This window comes from Mesocricetus auratus, unplaced genomic scaffold, assembly GCF_017639785.1.
Source record: "Mesocricetus auratus isolate SY011 unplaced genomic scaffold, BCM_Maur_2.0 Super-Scaffold_100676, whole genome shotgun sequence".
Lineage (NCBI taxonomy): Eukaryota > Metazoa > Chordata > Mammalia > Rodentia > Cricetidae > Mesocricetus > Mesocricetus auratus.
The window spans coordinates 54280525-54308343 of NW_024429266.1; the positions used below are offsets into that span (position 1 = coordinate 54280525).

The following is a 27819-nucleotide window of genomic DNA, read 5'->3' on the forward strand; positions in this document are numbered from 1 at the left end:
AGCAGAGGCAGGTGGATCTTTGTGAGTTCGAGGCCAGCCTGGTCTACAGAGACAGTTCCAGGGCAACCTCTGAAGCTACAGAGAAACTCTCTCAAAAATCAAAAAAGGAGAGAGACCAACAAGCCAAGTCTGGTGGCACACATCTTTAATCCCAGCACTTGGGAGGCAGAGGCAGAGGCAGGTGGATCTTTAAGTTTGAGGCCAGCCTGGTCTACTGAGTGAGTTCCAGAACTACACAGAGGAATCATGTCTCTAGCCCCCATCCTGGGGGTGGGAGGTAGGGTAGGGGATGTGTGGGGTGGGGAGCATTGTTGAGATCTTCTGGGAAGTGTTTCCCAAAAGAACACAGAAGTTGTGTTGCAGAGTGGCCAGGTTGTACCTTGCTCTGGCAGCCAGACTTGATAGTATAATAAGAGTCATCCAGGTGGTACTGGTTTTGAAGGCATGAGGGGGTCATGGAACCTTGTGGCTAGGAGAGGCCGTTGGTGAAGGTGCAGCCTCAGTGGCAGCAGCTGAAGGCTCAGGACTGAGAGGTCATGCAGAGAAGTGGAGGTTTGACAGAATGGAGAGGACCTAGGCGAGGCTGTGGGTGACAGTGCAGCCTGGCTGCAGCAGAAGACCCTGCATTTCGGAGCATCAGTGTCACGGGATGACCACCAAGAGCAGCAGCAGGTGTGGAGTGGAGCCTGCCAGAGCCTAGGTGACAAGCTGCGAGTGCTGCAGAGGATGGAGCCGAAGAAGTGACCCAAGCCCCTTGGAGGAGCCCAGAGGATGCTGAGAATCCCAGACACTGGATGTTGAATTTTCTGTACAATTAGAGTTTGTTTTGCTCTGTTCAGATTGTGACTGTGCCCTGATTCTTCCCTCTTAAAGTGAGAAGGTATTTAATTTAACTTTGATATTTACAGGAGCCCACAATTGAAAGACTTGGAACTTTTAAAAGAGATTTTTGGAGTTTTAGAGAGATTGGATATTTGAAAGAGACTGAAGTTTTAATGTGTTTGAATTTGAGAGGACCATGAGACTTAGAGTATTTATGTCATGTTGTGATATTAATATTGATGTGACATCTTGGAGATAAGTGAGAAAGGAAAGATTCTAATTGGAGAGTAATGTGTTTGTGTGTCAAGTTGACAAGGGAACAGTAACTCTGAGAAAATAGTCTTTTGGGGGGGGCATGCCTTTAATTCCAGCACTCAGGAGGCAGAGACAGGTGGATCTCTGTGAGTTTGAGATCAGCCTGGTCTACAGGAGCTACTTCAGAACAGCCAGGACTGTTTCACAAAGAACCCCTGTCTTGAAAAACAGCCCCCAAAAAGTTTTTATTTCAGAAAACTATAGACTTAAAAGGTTGTAAAGCCAAAAGCTTCTGGTATATCTCTTATTCAGATTCAGTTATATTAACATCTTATGGAACCATAAAGCAATGATCAGAAACATTCACATTATAGTTATTAAACTATGGGCTTTTTGGGTCTCACTCTCTCTCTCTCCCTCCCTCCCTCTCTCTCTCTCTCTCTCCCTCTCCCTCTCCCTCTCCCTCTCCCTCTCCCTCTCCCTCTCCCTCTCCCTCTCCCTCTCCCTCTCCCTCTCCCTCTCTCTCTCTCTCTCTCTCTGTAATGTTCAAATACAGGACCCCAATTCCATTAATTCATGTCATGGTTCCTTAGTCTGTGGTCTGTTTCTTAGTCTCTCTTTGTCTTTTGTGACCTTGCTGCCTTGAAAAAACTTTTTACAGACTTACTTGTTTTATATGTACAAGTGTTTTGCCTGCACACATGTAATTGTACCATGTGCACACCTAGTGCCCTCAGAAGCCAGAAAAGGGTGTCATTTGTGATCCTTAGAACTGGAGTGGCAGATGATTGTGAGTGACCACGTGGGTGCCAGAAGCTGAGCCTGTGTCCTCTGAAAGGGCACTCCAGGTCCAGTGCTCTAAACATTTTTTAAATGTGTGTGTGTGTGTGTGTTTACTTGCATGCATGTATATGTATCGTGTGCATGCCTGATGTTTGCAAAGACCAGAAAAGGATATTGGATTCCCTGGAACTGGAATTACCAACAGCTATGATTCACCATAGCTGGTAAGCAAACGTAGACCCTCTGTAACAATAGCAAGTACTCTTAGCCAGTGAAATATTTCTCCAGCCCTGACCTTTATGCTTTATTTGTTTATTTGGATTTATTTGTTTGCTGTTCTGGAACTCACCAGGTAGACCAGAAACTCCTGTCTCTGCCTCCCAAGTGCTGGGCTTAAAGGCATGTGACACCATACCTGGCTCCTTTATGCTTTGGGATTTATTTTATGTGTTTTGTCTAGGAGCATGTGTGTGCACTACGATCTAGTGCCATCTGTCAGGAGTAAGAAGAGGACAGTAGATCCCTTGGAACTGTAGTTACAGATGGTTGTGAAGTCACCACGTCTGTGCTGGGAACCAAGCCATGTCCTCTGCATACAAGTACTCTTAACCACTGAGCCATCTCTCTTTTGAAGAACAGTAATCTGTTGAAATAGGGCAACTCTGCTTGGATTTGTTATGTTCTCGTGTAGAAATGTAGACAGTATAGAGATGACATCCCTTTATTTAGTGGATATTGGGGGCCAGTGGTACCTGCGTTAACTGTTTGCTTATATAGGCATCTTCCAGGTACCTATAATGCCATAAATTCTCTTTTTTTTTTTCTCTTGTAACTAATGATAGTAAAGATTATTTGGGATGTGAATATATTGTTTCCTTTTACATGTACTAATTAGAATTCTCTTTTTTTTTTTCATTGCTATTTTCTTTATTTGTAATTTCTCTATTATATTTTTAGAATTCTCTTCTAAGGAAAAGTTGTTTCCCATCTACTTTCTCATTTTTACCTGTATAAGCTCATGAAGATTTATTTAATTTGGAGGCTATGATCCAATGCTATCATTTATTTGTGCAGGTTGTTCTAACTTTGGCTATCGAGAACTCCTTCTTGTTGACTGTTTTTAAAACATTATTAGAAAGACTGGGCTGGTTTAACCCCCAGAAACAGCTGACCTGAACAAGGGGTAGCTCTTGAATCCCAGACTGATGTCTGGGAATCCAGCATGGGACTGATCAAGACACCCTGAATGTGGATGTTCGTGAGGAGACCTAGGCAATCTATTGGGCCTTGGGTAGTAGATCAGTATTTATCCCTGGCATACAAATGGACTTTGGGTGCCCATCCCACAATGAGAGATGCTCTCTCACCCTGGACTCTTGGGTGAAGGCCTAGGTCCTGCCCTGGATGAAATGACAGACTATGGACACCCCCATGGAGGGCCTCACCCTCCCTGGGGAAATGAAGGGATACTGGGGGGAGGGGTTGGTGGGACGGCATGGGAGGAGAGGAGGGAAAGGGAGAGGGACTTGGGATTGACATGTGAAGCAACCTTGTTTCTAATTTAAATTTAAGAATTTTTAAAAAATACATAAAAAACATTATTAGATTTCTTTATGTGTAGTTGTAGGGGCGTGGGGTGGTGGTGGTGATCGTGGAGGTCTGGGATCAGTCAGGCTACAGGCTTGGCAGCAATACCTGCCGCTGTTTGGCTCTTATATCCTTTCAATGTTACTTTTTGTTTTGTTTTTTGAGAAAGTGTTATTTTTAACATAATATCAGTTATTTGATTTTTACTAATAAGGATTCCAAAGCCAGATGCTGAGATGAAAGTCTGCTATCTCAGAGACAAAGAGAGCAGCCAGCTGACCTCCCTCTGCCTTTGCCATTGTCCCAGAAGCTTCTCCTCCCTCCTCCTGTGCCAACCCAGGCTCCTCAAACTCAGTGTCCCTCCCTTCTACTTCGGCTGTGTGTCTCTATGCACCCTCCTGACTCCCTCTTACTCTCTGTGGTTACTCTTAATAATCTTAATTCACTTCTGTCAACCTGTTGACTTTATTTAACCCTCTTTACAGTATTCAAGCAGAAAGCTCTTGGATTAAAGGTGTGTGCTAGGACTTTTTTTTTTTCTTAAACTGAACAGGTTTTTCTAGCAAATAATGCAATCTTGGGCTTTACAGTGTGATCAAATATCCTGTAGCAAAAAAAGGTTTCTCTGTGTAGCCCTAGCAGTAAGACTTTCTCTATAGACCAGGCTGGTCTCAAATCCTCTGCCTGCCTCTGCCTCCTGAATGCTGTGATCAGAGACATGTACTACCATGCCTGGATTAACATTATTGGTTTTTGTTTGTTTGCTTTTTTCCAGTGATGGGACTTTGATTTAGGACTTCACACATAACTAGATAAGCACTCTATCACTTAGTTGTATTCCCAGCTGTCTCAGTCACTCTTGTGTTTCTTTTTTTTTTTTAAAGATTTTTTTATTTATTATGTATATAGTGTTCTGCCTGCATGTTTGCCTGCAGGCCAGAAGAGGGCACCAGATCTCATTACAGATGGTTGTGAGCCACCATGTGGTTGCTGGGAATTGAACTCAGGACCTCTGGAAGAGCAGCCAGTGTTCTTAACCTCTGACCATCTCTCCAGCCCTCTCACTCTTCTGTTTCTATGAAGAGAGACCTTGTCCAAGGCAATTCTTTTAAGGAAAAACATTTAACTGGGGACTTGGTCACAATTTCAGAGCTTTAATCATCATGGTGGCATGAGTGGCAGACATGGTACAGAAGAAATAGCTGAGAGTTCTACATCCTGATCCAGTAGAGAGACAGACAGACAGACACTGAGCTTGGCATGAGATTTTGAAACCTCAAAGCACACCCCCAGTGACACACAGCACACCTAATTCTTCTAATCCTTTCAAAGAGTTCCGCTCCCTCGTGACTAGGCATCCAAATATATGAGCCTTTGGGGCCGTTTTTATTCAGACCACCTCATCAGCCCTCAGTTTTTCCTATTATTACTTTGTTTTTTAGCTTTCTTACTTTCATAACTACAAGATGCTCTAGGACAGTGGTTCTCAACCTTCCAATGTTTCAGCCCTTTAATACAGTTTCTCATGGTGTGGTGACCCCCAACCTTACAATATTTCATTGCTACTTCATAACTGTTTTGCTACTGTTATGAACCACAATGTAAATATCTGTTTTCTGATGTTCTTAGGTGACCCCTGGGAAAAGGTTATTCAACCCTTAGAGGAGTCACAACCCACGGGTTGAGAAGCTCTGCCCTAGGATCATTTTGTATATCCCCTAACCCAAACCCTGGACTGGGTCTCTACTTTGAAAAGCTCTAGTGCCTTTTATCGGAGAATAAATAACAGAATCCAAAGTCTAGGTGCCGTGTTGTTCTGTATGGTCTGGAGAAGCATGGTAGCCATGCTCTGTTTCGGTTGAGTGAGTTTAGTAGGCATGTAGCAAGCAAAGTAAAAGAACCAATAGGAAGTAGCAGACAGCAGCAGATCATCATCAGACCTGGCACTTAGAAACCCAGCAGCGATGGCTGGAGCCATGGGGTCAGAAAGCAATGATAACATCAAATGAGGGCTTACAAACATCCAGCAAGAACTGACTAGGGAGGTCAGGAGTCCATGGAATTCTTGTCTGGTTGCTTTTCCTGGGTAAGTTTCCCCACCCTTCCTCAGGAATTTTTATCAGATGGGATAAACAATAGTAATTTTTATTGGAAATACCTTCAAGTGGTTCAAGGACTCATTGGTTTCAGTACTCTTAGCTGCTGGCTGTTCTTCCTCCTCCCCTTTACATAGTTGGAGGTAGGGTGGGGCAATGGGCACCTGACCCAGGACAGGGCTAGTTTGGAGGACAATTTAAACACGTTTGGATTTGAGGTAGAAGGGCCAAGTTTCCTGAGCCAGCTTCTTGGTAAGCTTAAACAGCACGTAACACTTTACCAATATAATACACAGGTGCTCTGGTGTTTTTCTTTCTTTTTTTTTTCCAAGACAGGGTTTCTCTGTACAGCTGTCTTGGAACTCACTTTGTAGACCACCTCGAACTCACAGAGATCCACCTGCCTCTACCTCCCTCGTGTTGGGATCAAAACTGTGCACCATCACCACCCTGCTCCTATTTTATAACCTTGTGAACGTCGTCACTTTCTGAGCTACCTAAGTTGTAGGACTATGACACTGGAAGTTTCTGTCTCTAGAAAATAGCTATATATACATCATGTCTTCATCTGTGGCTACTGCAAGGTTCTGGCACAAGAGAAATGTAAAGATGTGGCTAGCTCAATAAACCGAGACACACAAGGAAAATACAGGTGACATGTAATGAGCCCTAAGCTTACAGTGCAGGGATGAGGATATAGCTCAACGGCAGCCTAGGATGCATAAGGCCCTAGATTTGATCCAACATATATAAGCAAATATTATCAAAGAGTGGTGTAATCCCAGAACTTCTCAGGCTGATACGGGATTGCCAGTTTGAGACCAACCTGGGCTACACAGTAACATAATTTTTAAAAAGGTTGCATATTATTTATTTCAATAGCTAGTGAGGCCTAACTAGCCCAGCCTTGATGAATTCATTTAAAAATATAAACTTTAGGGGCCGAGAGATGGCTCATCGGTTAAGAGCACTGATTGCTCTTCCAGAGGACCCAGGTTCAATTCCCAGCACCTACATGGCAGCTCAGAACTGTCTGCTCCGATGCCAGTGCACATAAATGAATTTTAAGGTAGGGAGCAGTTAAGTGCACTTGGTTGAGTACCTGGTTTGGTTCCCGGCACTCAAATCGCAATTTAGTAGACCTCTACCTAAAGTACCTCTAGTTCCAGGGATCCGACTCCCTCTTCTGGCGTCTGCAGTCACTAGGCACACATACACGCCGGCAAAACACCCATACACACACACAAAAAAACTTAAAAATAGAAACAAGTAAAATGTAAAGTAGGTAGGAATGTATATCTATAATAGAACAACAGAAAAGTCCCTACTTCTAGCACAAAACTGAACAACGAGGATCAGCGTGCCTCGGGTCACAGAGGTGTGTGGTGGCTGTTTACTAGGCGACAGAGAAATGGCATTACAACTCCTGTTTTACAGGCAATTTGTCCAAGATGTCATATATCGTCCTAATAACTGGCCCAATGGAAACAGTGAGTGAGATTTCAAACACAGACCCTTCCAAACCAGGTTCTGTCCCCATCCTTCTGTCTGCTCGGAGGATGAGGAATCCGCAAGGGGGACCTGGCAAAGGGCGACCCACCACAGCACGGTCCTCGGTCTCCAGGTGGCTTAGGAATCCATGTGAACGACGGGGATGAGCGCAGCAAGGGAGGGGACAGCCGGTGAGGCCCAGATTTGCTAGGGGCGGTGGCCGCCCGCAACCCTCGGGGGCGGGGCCCACGGTGGCGCGTCGCCTCGAGGCGGAGCCTGCCGGGGCCCGCGGAGAGGCTGTCTTCCCGGCGGGTGAGCAACCGCTCAGGAGCCATGGAGAGCCGACGGCAGGGTGGCCACGGCGCCATGGCCCGGCGGCCGCTGCACTCGGCACAGGCGGTGGACGTGGCCTCGGCCTCCAGCTTCCGCGCCTTCGAGATCCTGCACCTGCACCTGGACCTGCGGGCCGAGTTCGGGCCTCCGGGACCGGGCCCGGGAAGCCGCGGGTTGAGCGGCTCGGTGGTGCTGGAGCTGCGCTGCTTGCTGCCCGAGGGCGCCTCGGAGTTGCGGCTTGATTCACACAGCTGCCTGGAGGTGACGGCGGCGACGCTGAGGCGGGGGCAGCCCGAAGACCAGCAGCCGCTCGCGGAGACCGTGCCGTTTCACACGCAGCCCTTCTCGCACTATGGCCAGGCCCTGTGCGTGGCCTTCCCGCAGCCCTGCCGCCCCGCAGAGCGCCTGCAGCTGGAACTCACATACCGCGTCGGGGAGGGACCCGGGGTGAGTGCGCGCCAGAGCCACAAGCCTTTCCCTGACCTCCTGGCCAGCCTGTGGCCCCTGAGTTGCCCAGAGCCCCAGAGCAGGAAACCTGGTCCTATCTGCAACTTCCGCGGGAGATCCCCAGGCGCTGACTCTCCTCCTCGGTAGCCGGCTCTGGATTCGGGCTCCCGGGCTTCCCACCCTGGGCTCCGACCTCTCCAGCCAGTGCTGCGTTCTTCCTGCGGCTCATCTCCTCCCTGGCCACTGTCTGTGGATTTGTCTTAGATTGTCTCTGTCACACACGTGCTAACCACTTCTCTGCTATCCCGCGTATCTTTTTCTGGATGAGAAACTTCATACACAAACTTTATGTTTGTTTTTTATGTGTAATTGTCCTTGATGGAGTCTGGACAGAGTTAGTTAGCTAGATGCTGACACGGTCCTTTATTATCCTGCCATTCTGGTTGCACAGGTTAAAACAGCCTTGAAGCCTAGATAATTATTTTTGCTTCCTTCTTTGAAATCTTGCACTGGACGTAAAATAATCTGAGCAAGAGTGAGAATGTGTAATTTTTTTTGTTGTTGTTTGTTTGCTTCTTCTTATTTATTTATTTTGGTTTTTCAAGACAGGGTTTCTCTGTATTGTTTTGGAGGCTGTCCTGGAACTCTCTCTGTAGACCAGGTTGGCCTCGAACTCAACAGAGACCCGCCTGCCTCTGCCTCCCGAGTGCTTGGATTAAAGGCGTGCACTACCAGCACCCTGTGAGTAATTGGTATTCTAGGCTTTATAATAATTGGGTCTTCTCAGTTGACTGGTCCTTAAGCCTTAAGGTTTTCAGAGTAAGACAAATACTGGAAGTTAAGGGTAACCGTATGCAGCGGACATAGGTAAGAGTGACAGCCTTAGGCTGGGTTGCAAGGTTCACAAAAGCCTTTTGCAGACTACCCGAGCTTGCTTATTCTGCTGGCAGTTCCCCCTTGCTCTTAGAACTGACCCAAAGAGCAGTTCCACTTCCTCCTTCTAAGACTACAGGAATACATGAGCCTGTGATAGAACTTGGTAGGGAAACTGAAAGTCAAAATCACATGGAACCACCTAGCCAGGGAACATCTCCTTCAGTGCCTGGAGGGAAGCTTGGCATCAAGAAATATCTTTGGTTCCTCTCCTATATCTTGGTTCCTAATTTTCTTTTTCTTTTTTTCTCTTCTCCCTTTTTTTCTTTTTTTTTTTCTCCTCTTTATTTTTGTTTTTTTTTGAGACAGAGTTTTTCTGTGTAACAGTCCTGGCTATCCTGGCACTCACTCTGAAGACCAGGCTGGCCTCGAACTCACAGAGATCCACCTGCTTCTGCCTCCTGAGTACTGGGATTAAAGGCGTGTGCCACCACTGCCTGGCTGATTCCTAATTCTCATTAGGAGCTAGACATTAAACAATGGGAAAATTAAACCCTCCCTAATTTGCCCACTCCACAGGAGGCACCTAAAGTCAAAGCAGACATCGCGGCTGTGCTGCTCTCTGCTTTTCAGAGGCTGTGGAAGTCTTCACTGGAGGCATTAGCATGCATTCCTGTCCTTTGCAACTATTCTGTCCAGAGTTCTCACCCAAGCACTGCAGCCTCTTCTCCCAGAATTCCCGTGGTGTGTAGTGCACGCATGTCAGGCATCTTCATTGCATCATAGTGTTTTCTTCACTTAAAAACAAACAAAGCAATATATGCATAAGTGCGTGTTAATATATATATATAAAACAAAGATGGTGAAGAGATAATGAACAGGGTTTCCTGACATATGCTAGGCATTTGTCTGAATACTTGACAAAATTGGGTAAATTTTCTTTATGTAAGTGCCTGATACCAATCAGGCCTGATAGCGCATGCCAGGAGTCCCAGTACTCAGAAAGTTGAGGCAGGAGAAGAGCAAGTTCAAAACAAAAACAAAAGGCAGATTAACAGCATAACTGAGCAGATAGTACGCAACTCTTACACATGTCCCCATTAGCTCAGTTCTGTCGGTGCTGATACACACTAGCTGACAGCACTAGCTGTTGTGGGTATCTTAGTTTTTTGTTTTGTTTTGTTTTGTTTTATCTGTGTTTTCTGCTTAGCCAAAGCAGCACATTGTAGCTAGCTGTGTATCTTTTTCATTGTTGTTGCAGGGGTTGACAAGTTCTGAGACAGGGTTTCTCTGTAGCTTTGGAGCCTGTCCTGGAACTCCCTCTGTAGACCAGGATGGCCTCGAACTCACAGAGATCCTCCTGCTTCTGCCTCCCCAGTGCTGGAATTAAAGGTGTGAGCCACCACTGCCTGGATTTTTCCTTGTTTTTTTTATGACCTTAACAATTTGGAGGGGTGCTCTTCAGATATGTTATAGAATGTCCTTCTACTGGAATTTTTCAGACATTTTCCCTGTGACTAGATGGGAACTGTGTATTGTAGAGAGGAAACTCAGAGGTGAAGTGCCACTTTGATGACATATTGAGTCTGTATTAATGTGCCGCCTCACTGTGTTGACCTCAGTCACCTACATTAGTAGGTCAGCTTTTTCTCCCATGTCACCTCCTGCCTTCCACACTGTGCTATATTTATTGGAAGACTTGGACAAAGCAGAAAAGCCCAACATCCAATGTGGCCGTTTCTGCATCTTTAAAATGTCCCAGATCCTTGCTTTCAAAGCCCTTCCTTCCGCCTCCTCAGGCCTGCCTCCTACTTGCCTATCCAGAGCCTACACAGCTCCTGGATCCTGCATCAAGGCCCTGCCTTCCCCACTCATCTGCTTCTCTCTTTCCTTCCAATATCCTTGAAGGACTAATAGAGTTTTACTTCACCTGTGAAACCTTCCTGGTGTAGTGTAATCCATTCTTCAATCTTAAATGGATATGGGCACGTGCGCGCGCACACACACACACACACACACACACACACGCACGCACACGCACGCACGCACGCGTTTTACCTATGTTACATATGGTTTCCTTTTGTTATGGGCAAAAGTAAGATTTGTCTCTTCATGGTAAAGCCTCAGCTTTCTTAACTAAGAGACAGCCACATCAGTCATAACCTTGGGTACTCAAAAAGGAGATCTGTAGTAACCAAGAAACCTACAGTTGTGCCTTGGAAACTGTCTCCTGATGGTCAGAATGCCAGTTTGTGACTGCATATTCTTGTATTGCTGAAGGGCTGTTCTGCTGTATCAGACACCAAGGTACCAGGACGTCTCACCACACCTGTATTAAGGAAAGTCCGCATGCCTCTTCTGGACTTTTCTAAAGGGCCACTGGAAGAGACACCTTAAAGGGGAGAGCTAGTCTACCCAGATATAGGAGAGAAAGGAGTTGCCTTGCTCCATGGATGAACTGACTTCCTCAGAATTATTCCTAAAAAGAAAACTGGGTGCGGCATTGCTACATGAAGACTGTCAAAACAAAAACAAGAAAACTACAACAAAGGACAGCCCTGACTCCTAGCTGGTTCTGCTCTTCTGTCAGAAGTGCAGAATACTGGTTAGAGGGACCCTACAGTGGGGAACAGAGGAGGATGGAATCCCAGTCAGAACCTGGTGGGTTCCTGAGATGCCATGGGATACTGTGGGGGTGAAGTGTCTGTGCTGTGATGTGGGCATGAGACCATGGCATATTCCAGGGTAAATTAAATACACAGTAGAAAGGGACATTCTGGTCAGGGACAGATTGGCTGGCAGGAAGATGAGAGACAGGGTTTCTCTGTATTGTTTTGGAGCCTGTCCTGGAACTCGCTCGGTAGACCAGGCTGGTCTCGAACTCACAGAGATCCGCCTGCCTCTGCCTCCCGAGTGCTGGGATTAAAGGCATGCGCCACCAACGCCTGACTAGGCAGGAAGATCTTAAGGATTACCTGAAAGCGTCCCGAGTCAGCCTGCTCCTACCTCTGTTCATGAGTTGTGTGTTCTGAAACATCTCTCTGTTTCCTTAGGTTTGCTGGTTGGCTCCTGAGCAGACAGCAGGAAAGAAAAAACCCTTTGTCTACACCCAGGGTCAGGCGGTGTTAAACCGAGCTTTCTTCCCTTGCTTTGACACTCCTGCAGTGAAATGCACGTACTCAGCTCTTATTGAGGTAAGGTGGCTTAACTCCAAGTGTCTGCCCCTGGGGTTATGAATGAGAAGTGGCTCAGCAGTCAAGAGCGCTTTCTGTTCCTCCAGAGAACTCTAGTTTGGTTCTTAGCACCCAAATCCGGTGCCTTAGAACTGTCTAGTACTCTATTTCCAGGGGATCCAGCACCTCTGGCCTCCATAAGCACCTTCATTTATAAGCATGTCCTCACATATGCACGCGTGCATATGCACACACAAACCTACATGTAATTAGCATAGCAATGTGCACACACACACACACACCTACATGTAATTAAAACATAATAAAAGAGGAGCTAGAGAAATGGCTCAGTAGTTAAGAACACTGTGTGTTCCTCTAGAGGACCCAGGCTCAGTTCCCAACATCCATATAGTAGCTCACAACTATCTGTAACTCCAGTTCCAGGGACTCCAATGTACCAGCCATGAATATGGAGAGTATACACACACACACACACACACACACACACACACACACACACACACACACACACACAAACACACACACACACACATGCATGCAGGCAAAATAACTCATTCACATAAAATAAAACAAATCTTTAAAAAATGGAACAGTATAATAAAATAAATGTTTTTTTATAATAATGATAATAAGAGAAAGAAGCCAGGCAATGCCTATAATGCCTGAGTTGAGAGACAAAGGCATAAGAATCATGAGTTCATGCCAGGTGGCAGTAGTGTACACCTTTAATCCCAGCACTCAGGGAACAAAGGCAGGCAGATCTGAGTTTGAGGCTAGCCTGGTTTACAGAGTGAGTTCCAGGACGGGGGCTACACAGAGAAACCCTGTCTCAAAAGAAAAGAAAAACGATGAGTTCAATGCCAGCCTAGGCCACCCAGTCAGACCCTGTCTCAGAGAAAGATAGAGACAAAGAGTATAATTTCAGATACATCAGGTCTCATTTTGGTTGCTAAATTATTATATTGATCCAGTGTATCTGAAAACTCTTCCCTTGTAAGGTTTTCCTTCTGCAGATTTTGTTGTTTGAGACAATGTAGCCCTGGCTGGTCTGGATGGAGCTCACTGTGTAGACTGGGCTGGCTCAGTCTCTCAGAGAATATCTGGCTGCTGAATGCTGGTATTAAAGCCATGTGCTACCACACCTGGCCCATTGACAGAGATTCTGCATAGTTCAAATGCCATCAGTGTAAGTTCTTTAAGCCTTCCGTTCTCCAGGTCAGTCAAAAGGAGACCTTTTTGCCAGGCGTGGTAGTACATATATGTAATTCAACACAGGGGACACAGAGGTGGGGCGGGGGCAGCGACAATGATGGACACCATCAAAAGTTCCAGCTCAGCCTGGTATGCACAGCAAATTCCAGGCTAGTCAGGGCTTGCAGCAAAAATTTGCCTCAAAAAGAGCAAAACAGTAGGCAATCCAACAAAGGGGGTCTTCCTACACTTTCTCTGATGCCAGGTCCCAGATGGCTTCACAGCTGTGATGAGTGCAAGCACTTGGGAGAAGAGAGGACCAAATAAGTTCTTCTTCCAGATGTGCCAACCCATCCCCTCCTATCTGATAGCTTTGGCCATTGGAGATCTGGCTTCCGCTGAGGTTGGACCCAGGTAAGAAACACTCTGCAGACTCCAGACCAGGCTGGCCTCAAACTCTGCCGCTGCCTCCTGAGTGCTGGGATTAAAGGCATATGCTACTACCACCCTGATAAATTGCATTAATTTGTATATGTTTGTGTAGGTGGATGCATGTGTGTGCATGCATGTGTGCACATGTATGCATGCATGAGCACTGTGATGTACATGTGGAGAACAGAGGATGACTTGTAGGATTCACTTTTCTCTTTCCACTATGTGGGTCTGAGAACTCAGGTCATCAGGCTTGGCAGCCGGTGCTTTTAACCCCTGAGCCATCTCACTGGCCCTGTTCTAGACCTTTTTTGGGGGGGGGGGTTCGAGACAGAGTTTCTCTGTGGTTTTGGAGGCTGTCCTGGAACTAGCTCTTGTGGACTAGGCTGGTTTCGAACTCACAGAAATCCACCTGCCTCTGCCTCCTGAGTGCTGGGATTAAAGCCTGTTCTAGACCTTTTAAAGGTGAGTAAATCATAGTGCCCTCTGAGGAATGAAGCCCATTCTAGCTTTGCTATGAAGTAAAGTCACAATACCATTTGGCACCTGAAAGAATTGGCAATTTCTCCACTAATACTGATAGGTTTCTCTCAGGAGACAAGTTTTTTTTAGATCTATTTATTTATTTGATGTGCATTGGTGTTTTACATACATATATATATATATATATAGAGAGAGAGAGAGAGAGAAGTTTTTTTAGATTTATTTATTTATTTGACGTGCATTGGTGTTTTACATACATACATATATATATATATATGTATGTGTATGTATATATATATATATATACTCTGTGTGAGGGTGTCAGGGGCCCTGGAACTAGAGTTTCAGACAATTGTGAGCTGCCATGTGGGTGCTGGGAATTGAACCTGGGTCCTCTACAAGAGCAGCCATTGCTCTTAACCCCTAAGCCATCTCTCCAACCCCTCAGAAGACAAATTTTAATTCCAGAGATTCTACTATCATATTTATTTTTACTTTTTATTATTTGTGAGACAAGGTCTCATTATGAAGCCGGGTGGCTTCCCTGGAACTCTCCATGTAGACCAGGTTGGCCTGGAACTCACAGAAGTCTACCTCCCTTTGTCTCCCAAGTGCTAGGATTGAAGGGATACACCACCACCACACCTAGCTATTATCAGAATTCTTTCATCTATCCTATAAATAGGAAGAAGGAAAGTAATTGTGTCACGTTATGAAGGCCTCTTATATTCTGTCTTTTTTAGTTGCTATTATTTTGTTTTGTTTCTTCAAAATAGGGTTTCACTTTATAACCCTAGCTGTCTTAGAACTCTCGGCAATCCTCCTGCTTTAGCCCCTTCAGTGCTGAGATTATGGGCCCGAGTCATATAATCTGTTGTATTTAATCTTCACTCTTGCTGCATTGAATTCAGTGTGGAAGCCATGGACTTCATGCCCTGTTGCCTCGAGAGGCTGACTGGTACCTCCCCTAGGCCATTTTAGGGTCCCATTCCCAGTGTGATGAGTAGCCTTGTGGGGCTGGGCTAAGAGTGATCCCGCCTCTCTCCTGTCTGAGTGGCTGGCCACATGGCCACATTGCATTGGCTCAGATATGGGACTGAGTACAGTGTTCTACAAGTGGTTCCTGCGGCTGCAACAGTGTTCACTCAGCATTCTTCTACCTCTCTGTGCTTAGGAGCCGGGTGTGGGCAGAGCCTTGTCTAATTGAAGCTGCCAAGGAGGAGTACAATGGGGTGATAGAAGAATTTCTGGCAACAGGAGAGAAGCTTTTCGGACCCTATGTTTGGGGAAGGTGCAGTATCGATTAACAGATGTGTCTTGTGAAACTGAGGAGCTGTTTTCCACATTCCTGGGGCTGCTTCCCTTCCTTATGTCTCCTAGAGCAAGGCTCCCTGATCCCAGAAACATAGGACAGGAGGAAGCGAAGAGGAAGGGGGTGAGTCAGGCTCCAAGTGGCTGCTAACGGGATCTAGGAGGAATGGTTTCTGAAGTGCTGCCAAGCTAGGGGTGGGGAAAGAGGAGAAACCCAGGGCCTTTGCGAGCATGCCTTTCCTCCTGTGGGCCGTTCCTTTAACATCTTCAAGTCGCAGGCAGGCACAAAGGCAGGGAGCTTGCTGGGGAAGGACCCAGAGTCCAGGCTTCGTTTCCAGCACTGGGCCTGGGGTTATTCTGTCACTCTAGTGGCTGCAGCCTGGATCTGAAGGGGACAGGGGAGGTCTGGTCAGGGGAGTCAGGGCCTCTTGTGACGTCCAGTTTCTTGGCAGGTATGATTTGCTCTTCATGCCGCCATCCTTTCCATTTGGAGGAATGGAGAACCCTTGTCTGACCTTCATCACGCCCTGCTTACTGGCAGGGGACCGCTCCTTAGCCGATGTCATCATTCACGAGATCTCCCACAGTTGGTTTGGAAACCTGGTCACCAATGCCAACTGGGGGGAGTTCTGGCTCAATGAAGGCTTCACCATGTATGCCCAAAGGAGGATCTCTACCATCCTGTTCGGTAAGGCGCCACCCTGCCAAGTACCTGGCCCCATTCTTAGTGCCATCTGCTCCTGTGGTTTCACGTGTAGGCGGGCATTGAAGGGAGGAGGGACTTAGGCACAAATCCCAGGTGAAGGACCATCAAGGGCTAAACCTAGTTGGAAACGTTTTATTTTATTTTATTTTTTATAATTTATTTTATATATGAGGGCTCTATCTGCATGTACACCTTTATGCCAGAAGAGGGCATCAGATCCCACTATACATGGTTGTGAGCCACCATGAGGTTGCTGGGAATTGAACTCAAGACCTCTGGAAGAGCAGGCGTTGCTCTTAACCCCTAAGCCATCTCTGCAGACCCTGGAATGGGAATTTTTTATTTAAAAACAGTTTCCTGGCTGGAGAAACAGCTCAGAGGTTAAGAGTATTGACTGCTCTTTCAGAGGTCCCGAGTTCAATTCCCAGCAACCACATGGTGGCTCACAACCATCTGTAATGAGATTTGGTGCCTTCTTCTGGCCTGTGGACATACATGCAGACAGAGCACTGTATATATGATAAAATTTATTTAAAATCTTTTAAAAAATTCCCCTTCCACTTTGTGCCACTGCAAGCAGTATGGACTGTGGTTTAAACTGACTGGACTAGTGTGTGAGTTCACAGTGAAAGTGCTCTCTGCGCTGGGGTCACGCTGCATGCCAAGTCGTCCCCAGGCAGACAGCTCCTAGCTGAGAGTCCCTAGTCATTTACCCCAGATGGCTGGTTGATTTATGAGTGAAACATGAAACCATTATCATCTCTCGCTGCCATGCTGCATGTGCACTCCGCTCTCTCTCTCACGCTCTTTCTGTTTTAGTGACGGTTCTCGTATGTCCCAGGCCGACCTCAAACTCCATATGTCGTCATAGGCAATCTTGAACTCCTCCTGATCCTCCTGCCTCCCTACCCCCCCAAGTGCTGGGTTTACAAGCATGCACTATCCTCTCAGTTTTATATGATGCTGAGGACAAACCTTAGGCTTCCTGGGACTCTACTGAGTCATGTGCCCTCGCCATACATGTGCTTAAAAAAAGAAAAAGGGGAAAAGAAACCAAAACCTTTTCTGCTGCCTCATTAGTGAATTAGGCTGATATGTAGTACATGCTCTAAGTGGTAGAACACTCATTATTTTTATTTTTATTTTTTATTTATTTATTTATTTATTTATTTATTTATTTTGGTTTTTCGAGACAGGGTTTCTCTGTGGCTTTGGAGGCTGTCCTGGAACTCGCTTGGTAGTCCAGGCTGGTCTCGAACTCACAGAGATCCGCCTGCCTCTGCCTCCCGAGTGCTGGGATTAAAGGCGTGCGCCACCAACGCCCGGCATCACTCATTATTTTTAAACAAGATCTGTTTAGCATATGTGGAAAAGCACAGGAAGGAAAAGAAAATCCATCTGTAATTTCACTGTTCAGGGCAATCAAAATATATTTTATTTTGTTCTCTTTTTTCTTCATTTACACTTTAAAAATTGTATGTAGAAGCCAGGCGTTGGTGGCGCATTCCTTTAATCCCAGCACTCGGGAGGCAGAGGCAGACGGATCTCTGTGAGTTCGAGACCACAGAGCCTGGTCTACAAGAGCTAGTTCCAGAATAGCCTCCAAAGCCACATAGAAACTCTGTCTCGAAAAACCAAAAAAAAAAAAATTGTATATAGAGGGTGTATGTCTGCATGAACTCAAGTACGAGTGCCCTTGGAGTCCACGGTATCTGGAGTTAGTGTCAGTTGTGAGCTGCCTGGCATGGGTGCTGGGAACCAAACCTGAGTCCTCCAGAAAGTGCTGCTGAGCCAGCTCTCCAGACCATTTTGATTTTTGTTTTGTTTTTGTTGGTTGTTGTTATTTGAGACAGATCTCACAGTGGGCTGGCCTAGGACTCACTGTGTAGACCAGGCTGGCCTTGAGTACACATAGATAACCTACATGCCTGCCTTTGCCTCCTGAGTTCTGGGATGGAAGGCGTGAGCTATGATGCCCAGCACTTTGGCATGTTGTTTCTTGTGTGGCTGGATGGCATCTCTCCCAGCCCCACCTTCTTTCTCCCTGTATTCAGTTTGGCTTTCCTGCCATGCAAATATATTCTGCCTGCCACAGACCAAAGCAGCTTTACTCATTAACCAATAAAAGCAACACACATTCACAGCGTACAGGACACCCCACATCAGGGTTCAATCTCCAGAACAGTTGGGGGGCGGGGGTTAGGCAAGATCTTGCTATGAAAGGCTCTTCTGGTCTGGAACTCATCATGTAGGTCAGGCTCACAGCACTCCTGCCTCTACCTCCTAAGTGCTGGGCTTACATGTGTGCGCCATTAGGCACAGCTCAATATCTGTATGTGAGTATGAAAGATCAGACGTCTATGGATTTTGTTTGTTGGTTGGTTTTTGTTTTGGGACAGCATCTCATTGTGTATCCCCTTAGCTGGCCTGGAACTCACTATATAGACTAGAGATCCACCTGCCTTTGCCTCCTAAGGGCTGGAATTAAAGGCATATGCTATATCATTCCTATAGTTTTAAACCATAATAATACTTTTTAAAAATTTAGTTAGTGGGGCTGGAGAGATGAGCACTGACTGCTCTTCCAGAGGTTCTAAGTTCAATTCCCAGCAACCACATGGTGGCTCATAACCATCCACAATGAGATCTGGTGCCCTCTTCTGGCCTGGAGGCATACATGCAGATAGAATACTGTATACATAAGAAAGAAATCTTTTTTTTAAAAAAAAATTTAGGTGTAGTGGCACACACCTTTAATCCCAGCACTCAGAAGGCAGAGGCAGGCAGATTTCTTTGAATTTGAGGCCAGCGTGGTTTGGAAAGCAAGTTCCAGGATAGCCAGGGGCTACACAGAGACCCTGTCACAAAAGAAAAAAATTTAATTCTCAAAAAATAAAATCAGCCGGGCGTTGGTGGCACACGCCTTTAATCACAGCACTCGGGAGGCAGAGGCAGGTGGATCTCTGTGAGTTCGAGACCAGCCTGGACTACCAAGTGAGTTCCAGGACAGCCTCCAAAGCCCCTGTCCCAAAAAACCAAAAAAAAAAAAAAATCAGCTGGGCAGTGGTGGTGCACACCTTTAATCCCAGCACTCTGGAGGCAGGAACAGGTGAATCTGTAAGCTCGAGGTCAGCCTGGTCTATATAGCTACACAGAGAAACCCTGTCTCAAAAAAACCAAAAATAAATAAATAAAATATGAATAGCATAATTAAAGGAAACAAAGAATTTTTAAAAGTTCACTAAATTTAACAGGTTTTGAACTGGTAATATCCTCCACTTGGCAGAGTGACTGTCCAGCATGTGCATGTACAAGGTCTTGGGTGTGGTCCTCAGCACTCGGGGTGTGGTGGGGGTGTCAATAAAGTTCACTGGCTCAGTGGCTGAGTGTTTGCCTCACACTGTCCCAGGCATAAAACTGGGCGTGATGGTGCATGCCTGCAATCTCCACACTCAGAAGTCCAAGGCTAGTGAGGCCAGCCTGGGATACACAAGACCCTGTCTTAAAAAGAGAGCAAGGTGTTTTGACAGCCATTTCTTACATAGACATGTCAGTGCATACCTCAGGTGATCTCCCTAAGCATGACTTTGATAGAAACATGGTAAAGACTTTTTGTTTGCTTGCTTGATTTTTCCAAGACAGGGTTTCTTTGTATAACAGCTCTGACTGTCCTGGAACTCACTCTGTAGACCAGGCCTCAAACTCACAAAGAGCCTTCTGCCTCTGCTTCCTGAGTGCTGGGATTATAGGCATAAAGACTTTGAGTGTGTTTTATCTTTTACTTCCCCAAAAGTTTCAACATAGTTGTACTCTTATTCAAAGTATACAGAGCAAGATTTGTTTGTGAATGTCTTAATCAGCCACTAAGAAGCCTGTGGCAAACTGGGCTTGGTGACTCACACTTTTGCATCCTTAGCGCTGGAGAGCTAAAGTAAGGAGGTCACAAGTTTGATACCAGCCTGGGTCATATAGCAAGACCCTGTCTTAAAAGACAGCTGGAACCGGGCGGTGGTGGCTCACGCTTTTAGTCCCAGCACTTTCAAGGCAGAGGCAGGTGGATCTCTGTGAGTTCAAGATCAGCCTGGACAGCCTCCAAAGCCACAGAGAAACCCTGTCTCGAAACACCCCCCCCCAAAAAAAAGAGGGCTAAGGTGGGGGGAGGAGTTGGAGAGATGACTCAGTGGTTAAGAGTACTCACTGTACGTCCAAAGTCCTGAGTTCAGTTCCCAGCCCCCACATGTTGAAACTGTTTGATGCCCTCTTCTGGTATGAAGATGTACATACAAAGTATCCATATACACTAAAAGAGAAAGAGGGAGAAACAAAAAAAAAAAAACAACCTGGCATGCATGGTGTCAAATCTCTGACTTCAAGGCCAGCATGGACTACACAGTGAGTTTAGAATCCTACGGTAAAATTTATTTTTCCATTATGCAGGAAAAAAAAAACTGAGGCTCAGAGTCAGAGCATGCAGTAAGTGTATGTACACGGGTGTGCATATGTGTGCATAAACCGGTGTTTCTGTGGAAGTCAAAGGACAGCTGTCTGGAGTTAGTTCTCTCCTGTCATAGGAATCTTGATTGACTGTAGGTAATAAGGCACCTTTACCTATTGTCCCTGGCTCTCAAGTTACTGTTTTTAAAGCCAGGAGAAAAATTAAAGGATACTTAGTTATTTTCTTTTCTCCTCCATCCCCCCATCCCCCAAACAGAGTTTCTCTGTGCAGTCCTGGCTGTCCTGGAACTCACTCTGTAGACCAGGCTGGTCTCAAACTTACAGAGATCTGCCTGCCTCTGCCTCCTGAATGCTGGGATCAAAGGTGTGCACCACCATGCCCTGCTTCTTTTCCTTTCTTTTCTTTTTTTTCAGACCCTGGATGGTCTGAAACTCACTACATAGACCAGGCTGGCCTCAGACTCACAGAGAGCTACCTGCCTGTCTCCCTGGAGCTGGATGAGAAAAGGTCTGTGCCACCAATGCACAGCCCGATGCTTAAGATTTTTTAAGGTGACAGTTTCTTTTGTGCACCAGGATCCTCAGAGGAAAAATATTATAAGTTTCATAGAAACTAAGTTGTTATCTAAAAATAAAATACATTGGTGTAAACAAAGAAATGTTTCCCTGATCCTTGTGGGAAAGACCCAGGGGTCAGGTTAACCAAACCTCTGTAGCCCAGAGAATCAGAGAGGTGGGGGCTGAGTTGCTTTGTTCTGTGTCACCCTGGAAGGTCATGCCTTTGAGTCTCAGACCCCAAGGGGACAGCACAGCACCTCAGAGTGTCAGGAAAATGTGGACATGATGAACTTGGGGTTTGTGGTTTACTTTTGGCCAGGTGCTGCTTACACGTGCTTGGAGGCTGCAACTGGGCGAGCTCTGCTGCGGCGACACATGGATGTCTCTGGAGAGGAACACCCGCTCAACAAGCTGCGGGTGAAGATTGAACCAGGTCCACAAGGCTCCTCTGTGTCCCCCCTCCAGTAAATTACTCTTGGAGCCCCAAGTTAGTCTGAGCCACATGTTGGAATGCTTTCTTTGAGAAGCCGGCCACTGGAGTGCTCTGGCTGTCCCTGTTCTGTAGGCTGGCTGAGTCCAACCGTTGCAGCCACTAAGTTCTTAATGACATGGCCATTGCTCCTGCTCCTTTTCATCCTTGTCTCCTAAGTGAGGCTTCTAAAGAGTGCTAACCTCAGTTTACAAAGACAAACCCAGAACCGGGCAGGCAAATGCAGTGACTCGCCCAAGGTCAAGTGCCTGTCAGCTCAGAACTTCCTGCTTTCTAACATTTTTCTCTAGTTTCATGTGTGACTAACCTAAAACCCTTTTGTGCAACCGAAGCTGGAGTTCTTTGGTGCTACTGACTGTAAAATGAACTTCTTGTACCCTGGTAATTAGCATTTGTCTAGGACAGCTGTGAAAACAACACCTGGGAGGTTGGCTGTGTAGATGGTGACCAATGGGACTTGAAAAGTCTGAGCATGTTCAGCCCTAAGAGTTAGTTGGAGGCCCTACCCAAGGAAATGTGCTAGCCCCTTTGAACCATCGGTCCCCCTGGCCTTTTCTTAGATTCGTAGTTACTGGCCCTCTACTGTCACCTTTGAAGTGCTGTGGGAGGCCATCCGGCACCTAGAAACCTTGGTTGTACCTGGGGAAGGTGCAGTGTGAGCAATTTCAAGTTAGCCTGTAACCTGAAACCAGAGAGGCACCGTGAGGATAGGTGTTTACAGTACTGTCTGCTCTCTGCAGGTGTGGACCCCGATGATACCTACAATGAGACCCCCTATGAGAAAGGTTACTGCTTTGTCTCATACCTGGCCCACCTGGTGGGTGACCAGGATCAGTTTGACAATTTTCTCAAGGTACAGTCAACTCTCAAGAGGGGAGAAGGACAAGGAGCAGATAGAGCTGCTGGGCCACAGTGCGAGGGTTGAGGCAGGGGGCACAAGAGGTAAGGGGTCAGAGAGGGCCTTAGAGAAGGGGGTCTGCTCCCTGGGGTGGCCGGAGAGACCACAGCCACCTCCCTCCTCACAGGCCTATGTGGATGAGTTTAAATTCCAAAGCATCTTGGCTGAAGATTTTCTGGAATTCTACCTGGACTATTTCCCCGAGCTAAAGAAGAAGAGAGTAGATTCCATTCCAGGTAAGCAGGGAAACTGGACTGCTGGCATCCACAGGCAGTAGAGAATGATCAGGAGAGATGGAAAATATCAAGTTATAGGGCCCTGTCCAAGCAGCACTTGGAGAGCCAGCCCAGGAGCCCAGGTTTGGTTCCACAGAATGGCCCCTGGTGAAGCTGGGGTGGGGTTCCATGGTAGTGCACATGCCTAGTCCCTGGACTCAGTCCCCAGAAAGAGGGGGTTGGCGGGCACTTCCTGGGTTGTCAGTGTAGCTCAGTTGGTAGAGCACTTGCTTGTCATGCATAAGGACCCCAGCACCAAAACACAAAAGCAAATGAAAAGCCTGGCTTTAAGTTGAATTTATGCACTTCGGAGCCCAAGGCAGCCGATGGCCATCACTTTAAGGCCAACCTGGGTTATCTGGTGAGTTCAAGTCACAACATAAAATCAAAAACCTTGGGCATGACTGTAGCCCCAGCGCTTGGGACGTGGCGACGAGAAGATCAGGGTTGAGAAGTGGTCCTTGGCTACAGTGAGTTCAAGGCCAGTGTGGGTTATGTGAGACCTTGTCTCAGAAAGAAAGAGAAACAGAGACAGGCTGGCTTGTTGGCTCTTCCCAGAGGGTTGATGTGACCTCTGCTGCCCAAATCAGAAGCAAGACTACAAAGGGACCATCACCTCTGCCCTGAGCTTGTGGTGAGGCCTCTGTAGGGCCTGTGAGCACAGGGAAATGCTGGCAGCTGCTCTGATGTCAGCAGGGGAGGTGCTGCTTCCTCAAAATGCGGAGAGGATGTCCCTGCTGTGACCCAGACAGGCCATTAGACACACCCCTTGTTAGGATGTGAACCCTGAATCACCCTGGTTTGGTGAAGTCAGTTTCAGCCTTGGTAGCACCATGTTGTGGGTTGGAAGCCCGAATTTCAAGGTCATGAGAGCGTAACGAACAATAGTTAATAATTGCTGGGAGCTTACTATGCACCAGGCAGAACACTAAGCTTTTAATGCGTATTTGCTCATTTAATCTTCACAACTGTTAACTAAGGTAGGGCCTAGCACCCCCATTTTACAAACAGTTGAGGCGCCAAGAAATAAAACAACCATGCTGGCAGCTTCCCAGTTATGGCAGAGCTAGGATGGGAAGCCGGGCTGCTCAGGCTTGGAGCCCTTGTGCTTAGGCAGAGAGCATGAGCTTGACTACAGCTAGGAGCGCATCTATCACTTGGTGACAGAATGTCAATTTTAAAGCAAAAGCCAGTTTAGTCCAGTCTTACAGTGGCAGCCTCCAGATGCCATCCTAGCTAGGATCCTGCCGGGACAAGTGACACCAAGTCTGGGATGAATTGGGATGGGGAGATGGGGCTTGCAAGCCCGGGGAATTGCTTGGGCATGTTGACTGCTGGGAGGATCCTGACAGTGTCTTCTCTTCTTTTACCTACAAGGTTTTGAGTTTGATCGATGGCTGAACACCCCTGGCTGGCCCCCCTACCTCCCCGACCTCTCGCCTGGGGACTCACTCATGAAGCCGGCTGAAGAGCTGGCCGAGCTGTGGGTGACCCCAGAGGTAGACATGCAAACCATTGAAGCTGTGTCCATCTCTACCTGGAAGACCTATCAGCTCGTCTACTTCCTCGACAAGATCCTGCAGAAGTCCCCTCTCCCACCCGGTAAAGACTGAATCCAGGCTTCCTGGGTGGAGAGCTTCATGTCAGAGGCCAGAGCGAGATTCAGAAGCAATCGAGCCTCAAAGTGACTCCAGTGTAGAAGGGAGGCTGATACCTCACAAGAATGTGTCATCAGCACGGTACAGGTTGCTCATACAAGTGCCACTGGGATCAAATTAACAAAGCCTGGTGTTCATCAGGTCCCAGGTTCTGCAGGGCACTCCATAAGCAGTTTCTGTTAGACCATTTAATTCTCATGGTTACTCTGTGATGGGGACACTGTGATCTCAATCCCCAGGTAATAGAGACTACACCAGTAACACACGCAACTAGCAAATGGTTGGGCTAGGGTTTGAGCCTAGTCATCCAAACTTTTTTATTTAAAAAGTATCTTAAAAATTTATTTTTACTTAAGAGCATGTATGTATATCTGTCCCATGTATGTGGGTACCTGCAGAGACCAGAAGAGGGTGTTACAATATGGTTACATGTGGTTGTAAACCATCTATCTGATGTGTATGCTTGTAACTAAACTCGGGTCCTCTGGAAAAGCAGCAAACGCTCTTTTTGGTTTTTCTAGACAGGGTTTCTCTGTGGCTTTGGAGACTGTCCTGGAACTAGCTCTTTTTTTTTTTTTTTTTTTTTTTTTGGTTTTTTGAGACAGGGTTTCTCTGTGGCTTTGGAGGCTGTCCTGGAACTCGCTCGGTAGTCCAGGCTGGTCTCGAACTCACAGAGATCCGCCTGCCTCTGCCTCCCGAGTGCTGGGATTAAAGGTGTGTGCCACCACCGCCCAGCTGCAGCGAGCACTCCTAACCACTGAGCCATCTCTCCAGTCCCATCATCTTACCCACTGATGGCCTTGTTGTTGCTCATTCAGAAATAATAGTCATCAGATCCCCATGAGAGTCACCTTTTAGCACATAGGGGTTACTCAGATTCCAAAGTTGGATTAGAATTATTTAGAATAATTGTAGAAGAGAATGTAAGGGAAAGCAGGAAGTCTATAGTAAAATTAAGGGGCATTTTATGGGAGAGCCTTAGAAATTAAGGTGCTGTGGCATCCCTGTGCCAGATATATGAGCAGGATGGATGGGGAAAGATGGGCGGTGAGGGAACCTCCTTCATGTTCCTGTCAGTGCTTTTGGAGAGCACGAGAGCAGACACCCAGGGTCCCTGACAACGAGTCTTCTGGACTCCTCGGCTGGCCATCAACAACCCAGTGTTTTCTCTTTTCTAGGAAATGTGAAAAAACTTGGAGAGACATACCCAAAGATTTCAAATGCCCGGAACGCTGAGTTACGACTCAGATGGGGCCAAATCGTCCTTAAGAATGACCACCAAGAAGAGTTCTGGAAAGTGAAGGAATTCCTGCAGAGCCAGGTGGGTAGCTCCATCTCTGGTCTACTCATTGAGCCACAGGCTGTGAGCTCGATTATCACACCTAGGTCTTCTGCGGGCATGTGAGGGCCTCGCCGGGCTGCACTTCAGAGGAAGTAGGGCCTGGCCTTTGAAGGACCTCCTGATCATGCAGGTGTTGGTGTGATTCCCTAAAGCTTTGTCCCGAGGGAAGAGGAGTTTGCAGGCTTGGGGAGCATTTTTGGAGATCAGCCGGTGAAGCCGAAGGCAATGAAGCTAGTTAGAGCTAACCCAAAACTGGGAAAGGGGCACTGGGCAATGAAAGGGCTGGTCACGCCAAAGGACAAAGGGAGAGTGGAGGGCTGGGTCCCTGCTCTCTGGAGGAGTTACTCCAGTGGGTCCCTGTGAGAGAAGCCCTTTAGGGCACAAGGCTCCGGTGATAAATGGAGCATCCTCTGACTCGAGAGCAAGGAGGAACTGACTGCATCCAAAGCAATGGCCAGGTGGCTTCCTCTGTAGTACAATCTGTGTGACGTGGGGACCGCAAGTTCGTGGGAGGTTCCTTGATCCCTCTGGGGCTCAGGAGCTCACCATGCAGCTGCCATACAGTTATGTGAATTTGGCTCACAGGGATCGACTTCATTGTAACTGCCTCCAGCTTTCTGAAAGTTCGCAAGCCCACTGTGTTGACCTATGTCATTTGTTTTGTGCTTGTAGATGGTCCCTTGTTACCATGATTTGGGATTCATGCTGAAATTTATCTCCCTAGGATCGTTCCCCGCCCCCTAGAAGATGCCAAATCAGTACTTCTGATAGAGAGGCACTTCATTCCAGCTCTAACCCCCGCAACCCCCGTGTCATTAGACCATGACTGCCGTTGGAGGAGGAGGGCTGGGCAGACCCACTGAGCAAGCTACTGAGGACAGGTGTCTGTGCTTCTTACAGGGAAAACAGAAGTACACTCTGCCACTGTACCAGGCCATGATGAGTGGCAGCGAGACGGCCCAGACCCTCGCTAAGGACATCTTTGCAGACACTGCTTCCCAGCTCCACAGCAACGTGGTCAACTATGTCCAGCAGATTCTGGTGCCCAAGGGCAGTTAGGGGCTCATGTGAGCGGTTTCTGCCACTTGAGCCTCACAGGCTTTCTGAAGAATTTTCCCTTTCCAAGTGTCCTGAAGTTTCTGTTCTCTGGGCTTAGGTGTCTGTGACACTTGGGTCTCCGCCCTGGTGGGGGAATTTCTTTCTGGTCCTGAGACTAGAAGGCCCTTCCATGTTCCTTATAGCCCAGGCTGCAGAGGGTAAATTTTCATTCTCTTTCTTTTCAAATAAATGTTTTTAAGCAAGTAGATAAATTGAAGTTATAGACTGCATCATTTATTTTTATTTCTGTTTTTTTTTTTTTTACAAAATGCTGTGTGTGTGTGTGTGTGTGTGTGTGTGTGTGTGTGTGTGTGTGTGTGTGGTGCATGTGGAGGCCAGAGGACAACTTGTGGAAGGTGGGTTCCAGGGATCAAGCTGGGGTCATCGGGCTAAGCGGCAATTATCCTTACTAACTGAGCCATCTCTCCAACATTGTTTTTTGTGCTTTTGAGATATTCACTATGTAGTTCTTTCTGGCCTGGAATTCACTATATAGACCAGGTTCAAACTTGTGGAGGGAGGTCCTCCTGCCTACTGAGTTCTGGGATTATAGGCTGGAGGCAAAGTCACTGTTTTGATTTTTGTTTTTTTTTTTTGGTTTTTCAAGACAGGGTTTCCCTGTAGCTTTGGAGGCTGTCCTGGAACTCGCTCGGTAGACCAGGCTGGTCTCGAACTCACAGTGATCCGCCTGCCTCTGCCTCCCGAGTGCTGGGCAAAGTCACTGTTAACTGTCTCTTGCTGGGCTGGGCATTAGTGGTGCATGCCTTTAATCCAGGCACTGGGGAGTCAGAGGTAGGTGGATCTCTGTAAGTTCCAGACCAGCCTGGACTACCAAGCGAGTTCCAGGACAGCTTCCAAAGCCACAGAGAAACCCTGTCTCGAAAAACCAAAAAAAAAAAAAAAAAAAAAAAAAAGGGCTGGAGAGATGGCTCAGAGGTTTAGAGCACTGGCTGCTCTATCAGAGGTCCTGAGTTCAATTCCCAGTAACCATATGGTGACTCACAACCATCTGTAATGAGATCTGGTGCAGAACACTGTATG

The 27819-nt window shown here is 46.9% G+C and overlaps 1 protein-coding gene across 1 annotated transcript; it reads left to right on the forward strand.

Annotated features, from left to right (window-relative positions):
- The first annotated feature begins 7323 nt into the window (after positions 1 to 7323).
- On the forward strand, positions 7324 to 26984 carry LOC101829080 (arginyl aminopeptidase). The gene is made up of 11 exons (XM_005073396.4): positions 7324 to 7814; positions 11741 to 11881; positions 13338 to 13486; positions 15162 to 15278; positions 15751 to 15986; positions 21337 to 21450; positions 22248 to 22360; positions 22533 to 22641; positions 24058 to 24282; positions 25517 to 25659; positions 26581 to 26984. The coding sequence occupies exons 1-11, from the start codon at positions 7368 to 7370 to the stop codon at positions 26737 to 26739; spliced, it is 1953 nt and encodes a 650-aa protein (XP_005073453.1). The 5' UTR covers positions 7324 to 7367; the 3' UTR covers positions 26740 to 26984.
- The last annotated feature ends 835 nt before the right edge of the window (positions 26985 to 27819 follow it).